Source organism: Biomphalaria glabrata, chromosome 14 (assembly GCF_947242115.1).
Source record: "Biomphalaria glabrata chromosome 14, xgBioGlab47.1, whole genome shotgun sequence".
Lineage (NCBI taxonomy): Eukaryota > Metazoa > Mollusca > Gastropoda > Planorbidae > Biomphalaria > Biomphalaria glabrata.
In genome coordinates this window covers 26,338,500-26,355,998 of record NC_074724.1, presented here as the reverse complement: position 1 = coordinate 26,355,998, position 17,499 = coordinate 26,338,500, and the positions used below count along the sequence as shown (strand labels likewise).

General features: G+C 35.5%; 2 protein-coding genes across 4 annotated transcripts in view; both read right to left on the bottom strand.

The window, feature by feature from the left end:
- LOC129922803 (uncharacterized) overlaps window positions 1–1,621 on the bottom strand; it is a 95,009-nt gene extending 93,388 nt beyond the window's left edge. Inside the window, exon 1 of one of the 2 annotated variants that reach the window (XM_056010141.1) lies at window positions 1,361–1,621. In XM_056010141.1, coding sequence (XP_055866116.1) covers window positions 1,361–1,547 — 187 coding nt within the window. In that variant the 5' untranslated portion in view covers window positions 1,548–1,621. The remainder of the gene's footprint in view (window positions 1–1,360) is intronic. The other variant, XM_056010143.1, reaches the window with a different exon arrangement.
- Window positions 1,622–4,827: 3,206 nt separating this feature from the next.
- LOC106074957 (uncharacterized) overlaps window positions 4,828–17,499 on the bottom strand; it is a 38,294-nt gene continuing 25,622 nt past the window's right edge. Inside the window, exons 17-24 of one of the 2 annotated variants that reach the window (XM_056011502.1) lie at window positions 16,780–16,798; window positions 15,552–15,637; window positions 14,264–14,404; window positions 13,156–13,356; window positions 12,407–12,462; window positions 10,995–11,127; window positions 9,318–9,436; window positions 4,828–7,008 (exon numbers count right to left, since the gene is read on the bottom strand). In XM_056011502.1, coding sequence (XP_055867477.1) covers window positions 6,045–7,008; window positions 9,318–9,436; window positions 10,995–11,127; window positions 12,407–12,462; window positions 13,156–13,356; window positions 14,264–14,404; window positions 15,552–15,637; window positions 16,780–16,798 — 1,719 coding nt within the window. In that variant the 3' untranslated portion in view covers window positions 4,828–6,044. The remainder of the gene's footprint in view (window positions 7,009–9,317; window positions 9,437–10,994; window positions 11,128–12,406; window positions 12,463–13,155; window positions 13,357–14,263; window positions 14,405–15,551; window positions 15,638–16,779; window positions 16,799–17,499) is intronic. The other variant, XR_008774918.1, reaches the window with a different exon arrangement.

The following is a 17,499-nucleotide window of genomic DNA, read 5'->3' as shown; positions in this document are numbered from 1 at the left end:
GTGATCAACAGTCATACTAAGCTTGATGAATAGCCTTTACCAAATCCAGAACATCTTTTTTTTAAATAAAGAACTCAGTCATTTTTTCTTTTATGTGATTTATTAAGAGGATTTTGGCAGATTCACCATTGAGTGAAAGATGTCAACACTTTACTGCATTCAGGACATATAATGATTTATATCACTGGAAACTTATGGCTTATGGACTGATGAATGCTAGCAATACCTGTACTAAATCTATGAGAATACTATTGGAAGATTGCCAAATGTCATTATTATAGCACAGCAACACATGGAAAGAAAATCTACAAGACCTAGATAAGTTTTTCTTATATTGAAACATTATGGTTTAACTCTCTCTCTAACCCTAACCCTGGTCCTGACCTATGCACATTCTTGCCTTACAATATTTCATAGGGTTCAGAAACATCAATAGACAATTTTAAAAATTCTTGATATCAATGGGTTTGGGCAATTATTACAGTAAATTCATAAACAATTTTGCTACCCTTACAACCCAATTAGCAGATCTGACAAAGAAAACTGCATCCAACCAAGTTAAATTGACTAAAGAGTGTGATAAATGTTTTCATAGAGATTAGAGCATGGAATGGGTTGCCTGAGTCAGCCAGGAAAACCAGTGACATGACAGAATTTAAGTCATTGGTTAACTTGCATGACACTGGATGTAATCATCTTCTTTTTAGAAGTAATGTCTGTATTTTATAAGATAAGAGAAGAAACTTTGTATCAGTAGAAATTTGTTTTAGTGTAGTACATGATACAAAGAGTGTATTATTCTATCATCAACGGATCTTTTCATTCTTCTAATATGTTTTTCTTGACATGATAATTTATAACATTTTGCCACACTATTGGGTGTTGGTTATTCAAGTATTTTTTATATGATAAGTTTGTAAATACTGAGTTTTTCTACAACAACAACTCTATATATAGTGTCTAGATTCTACATTGTGTAAGGGGTGTGTGTCTAAAAATACTCACAGACAAATATTTACAGCAAATAAGTATTAAATAACTAGTGAAACATAGAGATTAAATGTTCTAGTTCTAAAAATGTGACATTTCATAGATGTTCCTGAAAGTTAGAGGGGTTTGCTACCTTTTCATTTTGTATTTTCATAGTGTTGTTTTGTTATACTTTAAAATATATATACTTATAATATAGCCAATACAGATCTAGATTTAGATCATCTAGACTAGATATAGAATCTAATAGATCATAATCATATCTAGATCTAGATTAGAATCTTATAACTATACTAGAATAGTAGAATAATATAGATCTATAAATAATAGATAGGCTTATTGAATTGTCAATTACTAAACGGTGCCTTACCTGTTTTAACCAGATTTACATCTGGATCTTCATATTCATAATATTGGTGGGTTTCATCATCATCATGATCATATTTATATTGATCGTAATCATTCAAATCATCATTATGATTATCTACTAGATCTAAAGTTACCGTAGTGAAACTTAATATTAATGTTACAATCAATAACTTAAACCTTGATTGCATTTTAGATATTATCACTGTGTAAAATATAAAAAAAAAGTCTAATTTGACACAATGTAGATCTATCTATTATAGTCTAGATCTAAATCTATGTTATATGAAGTAATGTTGTGTAAGAGTTAGTTCCCTTAGCGGATCAGGAAATGTATGTTGGTGTTCGTTATCTAATATGGTTGAATTTGAATAAACTATTATAAACCCTTTGTGTGCTTTGTAAATCCGCCTTGTCGTTCATCTATTTCTACTTGTATTTATGAGTAGGCCTATATTAGCATGGTGGCAGCGGTAACACATTAAGTAAGAACTGTAGTAATTATTATTCAAGAAAGCTGAATAAAACTAGTCTAAGTTCATTAAAACAATGCCAGAAATTTTGTTAAACCCACCAACACTCAGCAGAGTTGAATGTGGTAGACGGTAATATTGCCGGAAAATACCGAATATGGCGAAGAAAGATGGAGATTTACCCATAGCGTCAGGCGCCAACAAGAAACGGAAATGTCAAAGAAAGGAACAGGAGCACAAGTTCAAGAAGTATGTGATCATTTTATTTATGAAGACAATGAAGATAGCAATGATTACAAAAGCTACATGAATACTGTCATCCAAGGAAGAACGAGGTACTTGAAGCTTATAGGTTCTGGAATATGACTCGTATCTCTTCATATGATTTGTTTATTACTAGTTTGAGAACACAGGCTGAGAAGTGCAATTTTAAAGACAAAGACCGAATGATTAGAGATAAACTAGTCTTTTCTGCTAATCAACGTCTACAAGAGAAGCTACTAATGTGTTCAGATTTGACACTAGAAAAGGCTATAGAAATATGCCAAGTCTATGAACAAACTCCCAATAGTCTCAAGGAAATGAATAAAGAGTCTAAGCTAACTGACTATGTTCTGAAGCTTGAGAAAGCAGATAGCCACAAGGCTCCACAAAGAAAGTTTATCAAGGACTGCAGATTTTGTGGAGGCAGCCATGAATAAAACAGACAGTCGTGCCTGGCTTGGGGCAAAACTTGTTTCAACTGTCAAATGATTAATCACTTTCCAGTGAAATCAAGTCACAGAAGATTAACCATAAGAAAAAGTGCTCTAGGTCTAATCAAGACATTTGTTATCAACTCTATAACAAGAAGTACGGATCGTCGTCCAAACGTTTCAGAGAACTAACTAAGGACAGTAGAATTCCAGAATATAGATACTGTGGCAAGTATCACGCCCATAGAAACACTGTTTGCCCAGCTAGGGGTAAAGAATGCTACACGTGCCATAGACTGGATCATTTTTCATCCCAATGTACGAGACGGTATCATAAACAAAGTGAACATGTTGCTGTGAAGAATATGAAAAGTTTGCGAAAGAACTCTGGTACAGACAGTGGTTTAGCTAGCCGTGTGCGGGTGGTGCGGGCCGCACGGGGCATCAAGTGGTGAGGGGCATCAAACTAAGGATAAATTTTCTCAGTAAAAACAACACCTACTCGTATGTATTTAGTTTTGAACATTTTGAAAAGAATTCACTGTTTCTTATACATTTTAATGACCACTTAGCAATGACAATGATATCAATAATTTTTAAATTAAATTCTCTTTTTTTTACGTATTTCTTTCATGACTAACTAGTTCATTGTAAGACTGTCATGTATAGTATGGGCGTTTCTCAAAGACTGAAAATCTGGGTGGCGCGCATAGTTCTAGCTCAGATGGAGAAATAGTTATCTCAGGTTGAAATGGTTGACGGTAGGGACCAAAGGGCCCAAAAGGGTAAAAATCTGAAAATACTACCAGAAAAGAATCTTGGATAGCATTCCTTTTCTCTCAAAGCAGAATCTGACACATAATGGGCATCGCGAACATGTTCAAGAAGAATCGCAAAGAAAAATTTAAGTAGCCTAATTTCTAGTAGTTTGTGTAATGACTATATAAGTACAATCTACCGAGAGTACATGTTCTCCGAACCAAGTTAGATCCAGATTGAATCCCTGCATGTCCCCACAGATACAAAACAAAGCTTATTGTAATATTGGGTGATTAAATAATCGTAAACTATTTAGCCCGTAGACTTGACATCTCAAAACTGGCTCAATGTTTCAAATGTTAATGTTATGATATAATGAATAATGACGGGATACTAAGTCGTTAGTTTTTCATTGTCTGTTCTACATGGATTGGTGTTTTCCATATTGAGTGACACCCCAAAATGATAATTTTTGTCTATTATTTCCGTATATTTTAAGAACTTTTTCGTATATTTTGTAATTTCGGGAGATTTCCAGGATCTCCTTGTAAATCGACAGGAGGGCGCGGGGAATCTGTTTTAAGTTATAATATCGTTTAATTTAATAGTTTATACACCTAAAATTAGCGCAGGGTCCTATGAAGGTGCGAAGCCCAATGCGGTCGCATAGGTTGCAGTGGCCTAAGGCCGGCCCTGCAAAAGAGCGGCGTATGCTACGCTGCCGGTCGACTTATAGTGATTATTGCAGAACCTCAAAGACGTATTGGGCACAAGAAAAAGATGAAGATTCTGTATAAAACTCATAAGATAGAGCTCAATAGTTCCAGAAATAATCACTCGATATGAGCAATCTCATGATATGTAGGTAAAATACATTTTTGTCGCAATCTCACTAGTGAGTCCTCAGATCAAAATTAATCTTGATAGTGCTCATATAGACATAGACAAAAACGAATCTCGTCTAAAGGAAAGATACTTGAGACCTAAAAGGTTTGTCGCAGTTTCTTCAGAAACATCTAAACCTCTGAAACAAGGACCGTATTGTGATATAAAAAAATCGGCTAGATCAGGGGTGGGCAACCTTTTTCTACCGAGGGACGCATTAAAAAAGTTTGGGGACTGGCGGGCCGCATAATTTTTTTTTACTCCCAATTGAGGAATTACAACAACAGTTAGCAATTTCTTGAACTAATTTTACGAATATTTTTTTTTTAATTTTGTTATTGTCTTTTTACATCACAACTGCTACTTGGTTTGCTGTTGATCTTTGGTTACTGCATTAGCCTGTTGAGGCGGGGAACCCGGTTAATTATGTCCTCCCCCAGGTAGACCCGTAAAACAAAACTTTGACAATTATGAAGTCTAAAACTATTTTTATCTTTGTTTGTTTGTTTGTTGTTGTTTGTGGATATGTATGCAAAGATCAATAGAGAGGTTTTGACTGACGTTGAGAATTTTAAACTAAGTTTCATATAAACAATTTATACTAATTATTAATACCTTAATAAAGACAATAATAACAACAGTAATAATAATCATAAAACGAATTAATGTATTATTCTCTAATACATTTACAAGTATTAAAAAAAAAGATTTAAGAAACTTTTTAGCATATAAAATTTACAAGCTACATAAACGTTTATAAAATTAATCATGTTTAAAAAAAAAGGTCATTAAGCTGGAATGTGTTGAATGGTAAAATTCAATTCAATCTTAAAGTGTGAAGAGAATATGGAAAGTAGGCAACTTTAACTGATCATCTTAAATATTGATCCACATGTAATTGAGATACTTGATCTGATACGTTTCTCTAATCCTACTAGGCAAACTTCCCACAGGCTGATGGCTGAGATGGGAATAACAGCATAAAAACCTTAAAGTTTATTAATATTTTTATATTTAACTTCTTTAAATTACAATAAGGAACTATTTTTATTTTATAATTTATGAATTTTAGAATAAAGAAAGTTAAAACATCATCCTAGATTTCAAGTTAATGCAATTCTGTTAGTGTATATTTGCTAATTTCCATGTTCATTGACCATTCAAAGATAAAAGAATTGATAGGCAGTTATATGCGAAGGATGTTTCTATAATATAATTTAGTAGCTCCTGAGAATTATAAAAATATGAACGCTAATACCGCACCAGCTACTCAGGAAGTATAATTTCCACTAAATCTAATAACACCAGCTTCGCTTAGTAAAATGATCTACATAAATGTTAAAACCTTATTTATAGCCTCGATCCTAAGATAAGTTTTAACTCTTGGTTTAAAAAACTTGATGGTGTTTGAAAGCGTCCAAGAGCATCCCAATATTTTGATAAAAAGCTGGAAAGTCGAAGAATATTCATATGTTCGTATTCATCTGCATGTAGGACCTTCCTGGATAAAGTGTGTGCGTGAGGTGTGTTACTTATGAATAGTTATTATTGTATGAATTACCAGTCACATTTATTTAGTAGCATAATTCAACATTCATCCATATTTCGTTAACTTGTCAAGCGAGCGTTAATCATTTAGCTATTTGTTTCACACATGTACACCGTGTTAGCTCCGTCACTTAGTAATGCTTAGTCTGTCGAGGCGGCTAACCCGATTAACTTAAATCATCCCCTAGCTAAGCCCATAAAACAAACCTTGATGTGTCCCCCAAGTCCAAAAGCTAAATAGGGACGAGCCTGGAAAGAACTTAAATCTGCATGGGGGCTATCAGGTACTACTTCGCTTCTTGCTAGATAACTAAAGCAGTATAGGTATTTATATTGATTTAGACAGCTTTGTACAACTCAAAGAGCCATGGATATTCCTGGAAAAGTCTTTAGTCGTAGCGTTATCTAAGTTTTGAATGCAATCATTGACATTGTCAGAAGGTGGGTATACGTCGTACGGTGATAGATATCCGTCGTCATCCAATGGCTGCCGATGCATTTGCTGGTCCCTGCTCTGAAGCCATTCTCGAGATTTATCGCTATTTAGGTTTGAGCATTTTCGCAGATTGACATGTGTGTAGCGAACCGTTTCATCGCCAGAGTCAAGTTCTGGGCGTAGAATATCGTAATGCGAGCTAGCGCTTCTGATGCCGGTTGAGATCAAGCCTCGTGTGTTAGAAGGCGTAAAAAAATGATTGGGCATGCATGCTAGCGGTGAAATAGTGTAGCTTCGGTCGGGTCCTTGACTTCTTTCCCCAAAGGTTCTCACACTTGAATGAGCTGAGCCTTGTGATTTGGCAGGCGGGAGCGGTAAAGGTGGAAGTGGTCTTAAAGTCTGAGAACGCGACGATGTTTCAAGTTTTGAAGAGCTGCACTTGGAGATATGAAAATAATTGTGCTGGCTAGAGAGATCAACTCTAGAGCCAATCTCTGCGTACACATCCAAGGAGGTTTTATTCTCTTTCAGCATATACCTCTCCGAAGAACTACCTCGATTTTGTTCATGATCGACCTTTCTACTAGAGTTTGAAGGACTAGTCTCAACGATGGAATAGCAGGTATCAAACCATGGTTTGCTCATTTTAAGCTCTGTTTCTTCACCATACGCGTGATGCAATGTTTCGTTTTGGAATGCTCTAATCCTGGGCAAACAAGAGGATAATGAAGATAGGTTCCCTCTTTGATCATTGCCTTCACCATCACCATCGATGTCAACATTTGATATTGACGTTGCCGGAGTAGATACAGTAGACGGTAAAAAGTTGATTTCATTGACTTCATAGAAAAGGGTTCTGAAACGTTTAAAGAAAAAAAAATTTATACTGTAAAAAAAGCTAAATTTCATAGTGTATTACTGTAAAATAAAAAAAAAAAAGGTAAAGTTCCCCTTTCAGACCTTGTGGTCTATAGGGCAGATGATGTAAGGGTCATCTGTTTCTGTAGCCTATGGTTAACAAGGGTGTCATGTGGCCAGCACAACGACCAACCGCCTTTACTTTTCCCTAACTAGTGTCAGGTACCCATTAGAGCTGGGTGGACTCAGAGGCGCCCGAAGATGGCGAAATTAAAAATCCCGGTCTTCACCAGGATTCGAACCCCGGTCCCCGGTACGGAAGCCAAGCGCTTTAATGCTCAGTCACCGCACCTCCAGTGTATTACTGTAAGTTAGTAATATACGTGTATTTATTATAACACAGCGGTGGGTAACTATTTTTTTATCGACGGCCGCATTCGATTCAAGGAACATAGCAATGTCTTCCGAGATCTTATATTTTTGACCCTGTTCATGCTAAGCCAGCGGATACTGCTGTGTACCAACATCTAAATATTTAGTTTCAAATCTTAAAGTACTTCTCAGAACTGTCTGTAGTTAAGTCCCCTACCTCTGATAAGTTTAATCACTGAGATAATTGGGACAATAGCGTGTTTCATGTTCAATGCAACTTTGCACATACGGTACCGTATAGAGAAAAGACTTTATGTTTAGGATATGTTTCTTTAATTTTATTATCAGACCTAAGTTTTTTCCCAGTCAAACAACGGACACAATCAGTTGTTACACCCGCCATTTTGTTCCTTGACAACCCAAAACATCACAATTCTACATAGCATTAAAGAAATACTGAGTTTGTATCTTTGACTGAATGTTCCACACATTGACATATCTACATAATTAGAATAATCTACGTTTAGTTTAAACTTTTTAGAGTGACATGTAGAGACACTGTTTTTTTTTTAGTCTCTCCATCATAAAAATCAGAAGTTCCAATAATTTATAGTTATATTTAAAATTATTTATCTTTCATATTTATACATTTCTATATATAATCTATGGGCGGTATAGAGGGACTTTTTATAGTCCGACAGTTGCGCTGGGCAGGGCACATATCCTGTATGGGGGACGAACGTATGCCAAAAGCAGTCTTTTTTTGGTGATCTTAAAGGGGTCGACGTAACAGAGGTGCCACAATGAAATACTTAAAGACCAAATCAGAAACCGCATTGGTAGTAAACCATGCTGGGATTTACTCCATTAAAGCACGTGAAAGGAAGCGACAAGTGAGTTGTAAGGTCGCCTTGCCCATGTACAAAGACAGACCTAATGCCGCACATGTGCCAGTTTTCAATCAAATCCTTGTCCCGAACGTCTTTCATGCAGTACACTCCCACTTAGACTGCAGTCTACCTGTTCAGGTCTGGGCTTCGCAAACGTCTCTAGCAAGCCTAGACGCTGTTCGGAATCGTGCAATACGACTAATCTTTGGAACGTTTTGGACACGCCAATTGCCCATGGCGAAGTTATGGCAAACGTGCCGCCGTTGAAGTTGCGCAGAGAGCGAGCCGTCATCCTTGCTCACGAAAGATATATGGAGGAAGGATGCCCACTCAGAAGTCTGGTCTACTATTGGGAGTGCAGGAGACGCCTCAAAAACCGGCCCTGCTTCATGCATGTTGCACGTGGGCTGGTTAGACAGATCAATCTGCCTGTGAAGCGGGTCGCTCTTTCCCCGATGGAGGCTCTCGGTATGCCGACGATACGGAGGTGCCTACTTGACCCAGTGGTAACAAGGCAGTGTGACCCTACACGGCTACTACATGCAGCCAGAGAGACTATCACATCGCATCTAGCAGGAGTGACCACCAACTACACAGTTTAGATAATTAAATTTTTGTTTTAAATATTTTGCCTTGTCTGCTTACTACTTATGCATTTAATTTTTTTTATTTTGTAATCTCTTTTATAAAAGCTATAGCACATTTTTTGATGCTAAATGCGTTTTGGCTAAATCTCTTTGGGAGATAGTTGGGAGCAGGTTTCCGTGCGGCTTTGATGCGCTCAGCAAAGAAAACTCTTCTACTCTAGGGATTCGAACTCGAGCCCACTTGATAAGGCTTATACCACTCAACAACCCATTCCACTGTACACATGCGCATTGAATTATTGAGTTTTTCTTAAATAAAATCATGGGCAGATATAAAAAAAATAGAAAAACCCATAGAAAAAAAATAAAAAATAGAAAAAAATCCATAAAGAATACAAAATGTGTCGTCTGAAATAAAATACAAACATAAGCACACATTTCCAAGTGCATGTACAAACCTAATTACGTCGTCCATAGGAGGTCGATCTTGGTGATTCTTTCTAAGACACTGAGATATGATATTATAGACTGAGCCTGGGCACTTGTCTTCTCTTTGGAAACCATAGATCTGATAATCCTTGGGGAAATACAGTATCAGATAGTGCAGAATATTTTGTTTTTAAATATACATATAATGCCTTTAAAAATATGATTAGGAATGTTTACACTTAGAGTTAAACACAGTAGTAAGCTCTTTATTACAGAGTTAATATTATCTCAATCAGTCAGTCCGTCTGGCAGAATTCTTGCACACGTTTATTTCTCTCCCACTTTCCATATCAGATGAAGTTTAAACTTGGCACACATATTCATTTTCGATGACAACAAGCAATGAAAATTAACCAATTCGTCAAATAACTAAAAGTAGTCAATAAATTTTGTTTTAAATAGAAAAGGGAAGTAAATCTTGCTGTATTAAGAGAACTTGTAAGAAAAAAAATGTTTTTTATTTTTTTTATTTCTTTTAAATAGTGCATCTTTGATACTAAAGCATTGTATGGTTTAATCTCTTTTGTGGGCACTGTGGGGAGAGGGTATCTGGGAAAATGTTTTCTGATGAATTTAGGCGCTCAGTAAACAAAACTCTGCTAGAATCGAAATTCGACCTCTGCCCCTTTGTTAAGTGGTCAAGCCGTAGCCAAGCGGTTTAAGACTTCATTCCAGAGTTTGATACAAAGTATAGGAGATTTGAAAAGAGAAAAGAGATTAGAAAAGAGATAGATAAAGTTGTTACTTGAGATTCCGGTCTTTCAGTTGCTCAAAAAGGCAAACAATTAGGCTGAGAAGATGCTAGTTTTGTCTGGAATGAACTTTGCTCATCGAGAGACGCTGTCTGAAGGAGTGAAGGAGTGAAGGCATCTCTTAAAAAGTTCAGAGGAGGAGAAGGAGAAATAGAAGAGTTCAAACGTGAGCCAACGTTTCTGGCTGAGAATAAGGTCAAGGCTTTATGGGCAGCGGGATACAGCAGACGTGAAAACTTAGTTTTGAAAAATGAGATAAAGAGCAGTTGAAATATATAGGTAAGCCCAGAGTGGAACATCATGATAGTATCAGTAGAACATATAAAGGTGTTAGTCACGTAAAAAAAGCATAAGTCATGAGAAAGGTGAAGACCAATCAAAACATGTTGTTCGATGTCGGGTCACTCAACGAAGTAAGTTGACATTATTCTCACTCGACACATTCTGCTTGATGCACGTTTGTGAAGATTGAATGAAGCTTGAGTTATTAATGAAGAAGTCTGTGACCTTTTTAAAACAAATACCTCTTGTGAATGTTTTTATTTAAAAAAAAGGTGAATTATTATGAAAAAAAAAAACTTGCATAGTTGATTTTCAAATAAAACTTTTCACTTTAGTAAAAAAAAAAGTAGCGTCGCATCAGAACTTTAAAAGATCTATAATATCGTGATATCGGATTTTCAATATCTTTTCAAGTTTTCTAGATCAAAACGGATCGGACGAACAGACAGACCGCGTAAAACTAAGAGCGACTTTTCCCCTTTAGGGTGCCGCTTCAAGTGTTTTATTGAGAGGTAGAACTGGCGTAACTTACGCAACATTGACAACAATATTTTAAATTGAAACATTAACTAATGAAAATGTTAATCATAATGATCTTTAAAAAAAACATACTATACTTTCATAGTTCTCCTCATGAGATATCAGACTTTCAACTTTATGCAACACCTCCATGACAAACTTGCCAAACATGTAGACATCTTTTGCTTGGCTCATATGAAAAGTGTCCTCATTTGTTCCACTAGTTCTAGTGTAGAAAAAAACAACAACATAAAATGAGGGTAAGAATGTGACGGGGAGTCAGCGAAAGAAATGTGGAAAAAGTGAATGAAACTAAGATAATTCCTAAATAACATCAACTTATCTGAGACTGAGTTAAATCAAGATGAATCCTACGTAACATCCACCTACCTGTACAGAGTTAAATCAAAATGAATCCTACATAACATCCACCTACCTGTACTGGGTTAAATCAAAATGAATCCTACATAACATCAACTTACTTAAGGCTGAGTTAAATCAAGATGAATCCTACGTAACAGCCACCTACCTGTACTGAGTTAAATCAAGATAAATCCTACATAACATCAACCTACCTGTACTGAGTTAAATCAAGATGAATCCTACATAACATCAACTTTTTTAAGGCTGAGTTAAATCAAGATGAATCCTACATAACATCAACCTACCTGTACTGAGTTAAATCAAGATGAATCCTTCATAACATCAACTTAGTTAAGGCTGAGTTAAATCAAGATAAATCCTAAGTAACAGCCACCTACCTGTACTGAGTTAAATCAAGATGAATCCTACATAACATCAACTTACTTTAGGCTGAGTTAAATCAAGATAAATCCTAAGTAACAGCCACCTACCTGTACTGAGTTAAATCAAGATGAATCCTACATAACATCAACCTACCTGTACTGAGTTAAATCAAGATGAATCCTACATAACATCAACTTACTTAAGGCTGAGTTAAATCAAGATGAATCCTACGTAACAGCCACCTACCTGTACTGAGTTAAATCAAGATGAATCCTACATAACATCAACCTACCAGTACTGAGTTAAATCAAGATGAATCCTACATAACATCAACTTACTTAAGGCTGAGTTAAATCAAGATGAATCCTACGTAACAGCCACCTACCTGTACTGAGTTAAATCAAGATGAATCCTACATAACATCAACCTACCAGTACTGAGTTAAATCAAGATGAATCCTACTTAACATCAACTTACTTAAGGCTGAGTTAAATCAAGATGAATCCTACGTAACAGCCACCTACCTGTACTGAGTTAAATCATAATGAATCCTACATAATATCCACCTACCTGAGGCTGAGAGAAATCAAGGTGAATCCACCATAACATCCACCTACCTGAGGCTGAGTTAAATCAAGATGATTCCTACATAACATCCACTTACCTGAGGCTGAGAGAAATCAAGGTGAATCCACTATATCATCCACCTACCTGGGGCTGAGAGAAATCAAGATAAATTGTAAGTAATATCAACCTACCTTGGGCGATGGGATCTTCTTATGTAGTTCAGGTTCTTGAAAGAGATTGGATACACCTTAAATGAAATTTAAAAAATAGGTTACAGCCATCACTTAGCAAAATGCGTCCTTCAAGTCAGAACCAAGTCAAACCCTACAATTCGGAATAAAAATTAGTTTCTAGACATTGGAAAAAGAAAAGATCCTAATCATCAGAAAATAAATTAGGTCCTACAAATCATACAGAAAATAGGACCTACGAATCAAAAAAAAATATATTATGTCCTGCGGATAAAAAAAATTGGCTCAATACGCCATAAAAAGTAGATCCTACACATCATAAAAAATTAGGACGTCCACCTCATAAAATAGGCCGCATATATTAGAAGAAAATAATTCCTACACATGATAAAAATTATGTCCTACACGTGGTAAAAACATAGGTCCCAAACATCCTACAAAATTATTTCCTACACCTGAGAATGAAACTATGTTCTAAACGACATAATTAAAATATGTTAATTAAAATATGAATTTAAAAAATCCTATTAAATTAGTGCAAAATTAAAAAAAAAAGAGTTTATACATATAAAAAAGTGCAGTTATATATTTGACCTATTTATAGCTATTCAGTGTCTAAAATAGTATTGTCTCACTCACAGACTAAGTTATGAACAAACTTTGTGAACGCTTTGATTGTTACAAATTTTGTTAAACAGAGAAATGTTCAGTTAATTTTCATCTTTAAATGGCAATGCAGTAGGACTCACCTTAAGAGATTCCCCAGTCTGATCCACGTAGACATGAGAAGCCTTCAGCTCACCGAGAACAAAGTGTTGCTCGTGAAGACTTTTTAACATTTCGGCAACTTTAAGGATAAGTTCCGTAAAACTTTTCGGTTGGTCACACAGCTGTTTCTTTTCTATAAGTGAGAGTATATCACCTGAACAGGTCCCAGGTAAAAACACACTCTGAAACAAAGTACACTCTTAAGATTGATATTTTCGTATTTTGGGGATTTGCATTCTCTAACTAATATTTAAATTTTAAGAAATGGTTTACATGCTTTAGACAATAAAAGAATTGGTATATTCGAAGTTGACTAATTAAAAGACATAGTCTTTTCATCTCTCTCTTTCACCTTTCTCTCTCTCTCTCTCTCTCTCTCTCTCTGTCACTTGATTTTCGTGCTATCACACTTTACGTAACCGAAACCTTCCACATTCTAGGTCAGCAACTGTTCTTTGCAATATTTCAAGAGAGAGGTCAGTCCAATCTTTTTCCTCGTGCTCCCTCAACTGAACCTTGAAGGATGACCTTGACAGTGAGTCATGACTTACACTATGACCAAACCAGCTCAGCTTTCGAATCTTCACAGTACTAACTTATCTTCCCACTTTGCCAGCCAGAGTGTTGACATGTTAAAGTACAAACTCATTTGTCTTGTTTTCCTGGTATCCGATTCTGTGAATTTTTCTGTAGCATTTGCTATCAAAGGCTTGTAATTATCTTTCAACATTAGCGTTCACTGTTCAACTGACACAACCATTAACTCTTTCTCTCCTAACCGACGATACAAACGTTGATTCTATCAGAATGTGGTAAATAATTACGGAGAGAAAGAGTTAATAAACACAGAGACCACCAGCGAATAATACAGTCTTAATGTTTACTGGGAAGCCAATGTTCAAACTTTGCACGTTGCAAATGATGCAGTCCTGGACCGCTCTATATGGAGAGAGATGGTGGCAAAGGAAGTTGAGGACAGTGAAAAAGCACAGGCCCCGTCTCTGGAAGAAAAGCATGCCAATAGAAAAATGACTGGTTCCTGTACCCCCAAAGCAAATGTTACTTTAACGTCAGTGACGGTCTACTTACAATGAGAAATGTATTTCTGTTTCCCATGTTTTCAATGTTAATCCTGGGGACAACTGAGTCCAGGTCTCCACGTTGTACATGAGAGATAATGTTCTTGAAAAAGTGGCCGTGCACTGTCTCTTTAAACAATAGGAACTGGCCCTGGGACATACACATAGAAGTACACGTTTGGAAATCAATTTGTCAAAAATCAAAGAGCACATTCAAGATTTAAGTAACTGAACAGAAAATCTCGATTCTGCATGAAAAAGACTCAAGGCTATTTTTTTTTTACAAAACGTATACCAATTTACTCAAACTGGTAAAAAGTTGTGTATTGTGTACACATTATTTCTCCCACACTCAATCTCGGATCAAGTTAAAACTTTGCACAATTATTCATTGGCATAGATAAGAAATGAATCGATAATAAATAAACAATTAGACAATTAATACGGGTAATTAGTTATTTTGTTTGACACCAACAAAGGAAATTAATCCTTCAGTATTCATAACTATGGCTAAATATGTATGGTTTTGTTGACTTTGTTTCTTCCAAACCCATTCTCGAATTAAGTTGAAACTTTTAATAATTATTTATTGCACCAATCAAAAAGTAAATCAATGAATTAAAAAAATAATTAGTCATTCAATTATTGGTCATTAATTATTTTGTTCGATATTGAATAAGGGCAATAACTTCGACATTATGATGAGATATAGTTGTAAGTTCTTTTCCTTAAATAAGCTTTTTGTTTTATTTCATATTTGGCTTTAAAAAAAAATATGTAGCCCACTAACAACTATATCTAAACTATAAGCTACATCCAGTGGTGAACAGTAGAACTCAAGTAAAACTTGAACCGACGTAATTTAACAACTGAATTAGTCAATAACAATACTTATAAATATATTGTGTTTTTTTTTCTGAAAACTTGGAATCTCCTGTTTGTTTTTTTATTAAAGATCCAGACACATGAAGTCTTACGCTTATGATGACCAACAAGCAGATGTTAGAGTGAAAATAAAATTATTGACATGCATAAATATTCTTGTAACAAGAAAGACATTAATATGAAAAGTAAAAGATAAATAATCCTTTTTAAAAGAAAAAATAAACATAATCTAAAGGTGAAAAACTACATTGTTTATATGATCTACAACAACAAAGATCAAGTTATTTCTCTTATTCGATATAATGAAGTAACTAATTACCAGTGACAAATTGACTAATTGAGTATTTATTGACAAATTGGAACAATTATAATATTTAGAAAAGAGTAGAAAATTGTAAAATAAATTCAATTACCACTCTGTACTGTTGTAGATTTTCGTCGATTGTTTTCTCAAGTCTGGGAGACAGCGTGTCGGTCATTTGCTCCACAACTGTACTGTCTGAGTGTACAAATAAATCCATTTTCAAATGTAAAAAAAAAACAAAGAAATATAACTATATGTAAATTTTACCTCCTTTTTTAAACACTTTATTTTGATAGGATTACTGTCACTAAAAATGTTGAAACTATGCAAACGTGGTGTATGACTATATAATATATATATATATATGGCGCATTCTCTCTCCAAAGCTAATGAACGCATATGAATCACTGGTTTTGGTTTCTTCTTGAGAATCTGACGTGACTAAAAGAGCGTCAAAGTTTGCCACAGTTCGTGCATGTGTATGCATCCGTTTTATGGGCTATCTGATAGGACAGCTTTCTTTCTAATTCTCTTGACTAAGGCAGCTTCGTTTCTTTTGCACTCGGCGAGGCTCGTACCCGTACGCACAGTCTTGTGCTATTTCCAAACACATAGTTTCATGAATGTAGTCCTCAGTCACTTGAATATATCTTTTTTTGGCGAGTCTTAGGGGATCCCTTGGGTCTAACCCTCTTCGCTATCTCAGGGTATAAGACGTGCTTAGGAAATCCTTCCATCTTGTATGTTGGGTGACATGTCTGAGACAACGTAGTCTTCTCTGTATTAAAAGGGCATAGATACGGTGCGTGTTGGCCAATTTAAAAACTACTTGATTTAAGACACGATCCCTCCTGGAGGCAACGCACGTGAAAACTAATTTTTGTGTATGTTAACCAGCTCCCACTACCATAAATAAGAGTGCTCACTATCCAGGCTTCGTAGATCAACATTATAATTCTATTCACCAAAACATACTAGCTACCATTATTGCCCAGTGTAGAACGGGCACTGCCCTGTTGGTGCATAATTTACCCGGTTCCGGCCAAATTTTGATGCCCGATGCCGACACTATGGAGAGTCGGTGGAAACAGTGGCGCATATCTTGCAAGAGTGTCCGCAGCTCCGAGAGCTGCGGGATAGTTTGTCTGCAGAATCACTTGACCTGTATGGGAGCTTAAAGGCACTACGCCAAACAACAGAGTTTCTCGCCATGGCTCTACGGGAGGACTAATCCTTCCAGCCTTGCTACCAATAGGAGTTCATCTCAGCTACCTTACAATGTCACAGATTTATTACAGAATCAACAATTCTTTCTTTCTTCTTTCTTTATTACTTACATTTTATTTTGGGGATTCCCTGAAACAGAAAAAGTAGAAATTAAAAGTTTTTCCAACGGAAATTTTTTTTGTTTCAGCTGTTAATTTTGTTTTCTTTTAAAATACTTACTCTTATAATCATGATTAATGTACTGAAAGAATGTTTATGTCTTGAAATTTTATTGCATTAATGTTTGTAAAATGTTTGACATGTTTCAGATGTTCATTCAGAGTTGAAGATAATCTACTTCTTAATCCAAACCTCCCACAGGACGACGGTGGATGGCAGCGGGCAGGGTTTGAACCCGGAATCATCGAGTCCGAATGATTGTCCAAAGCGCTTACAGCACGGCCAGGCAATATCAATATATTTATTTATTAAACGTATAATAGGTCAACTTAGTATCAGATGGAGGCACCCTCGTTAACCGTAGGCCACAGAAACAGATGACCTTTACATCATCTGCTCTATAGACCACGAGGTCTGAAAGGGGAACTTATTTTTTAGTATCAGATGATAAGTAAACTGATCATTTAAAGGTAGCTGCTAGATGTTAAGCTCATACATTTATAAAAAAAATATATATCAAATTTTGTAAAGAATGTTTATGCTATAAAACAATCAATATAATTTTAAAAAAAAATGATTTTCAAATGCGAAATGCAATGTAATTGTTTTTCAAAAATTTATTTTTATAATTTAATTATAAAGTTCAAGAGGAAAAAAAAAGAATATAAAAT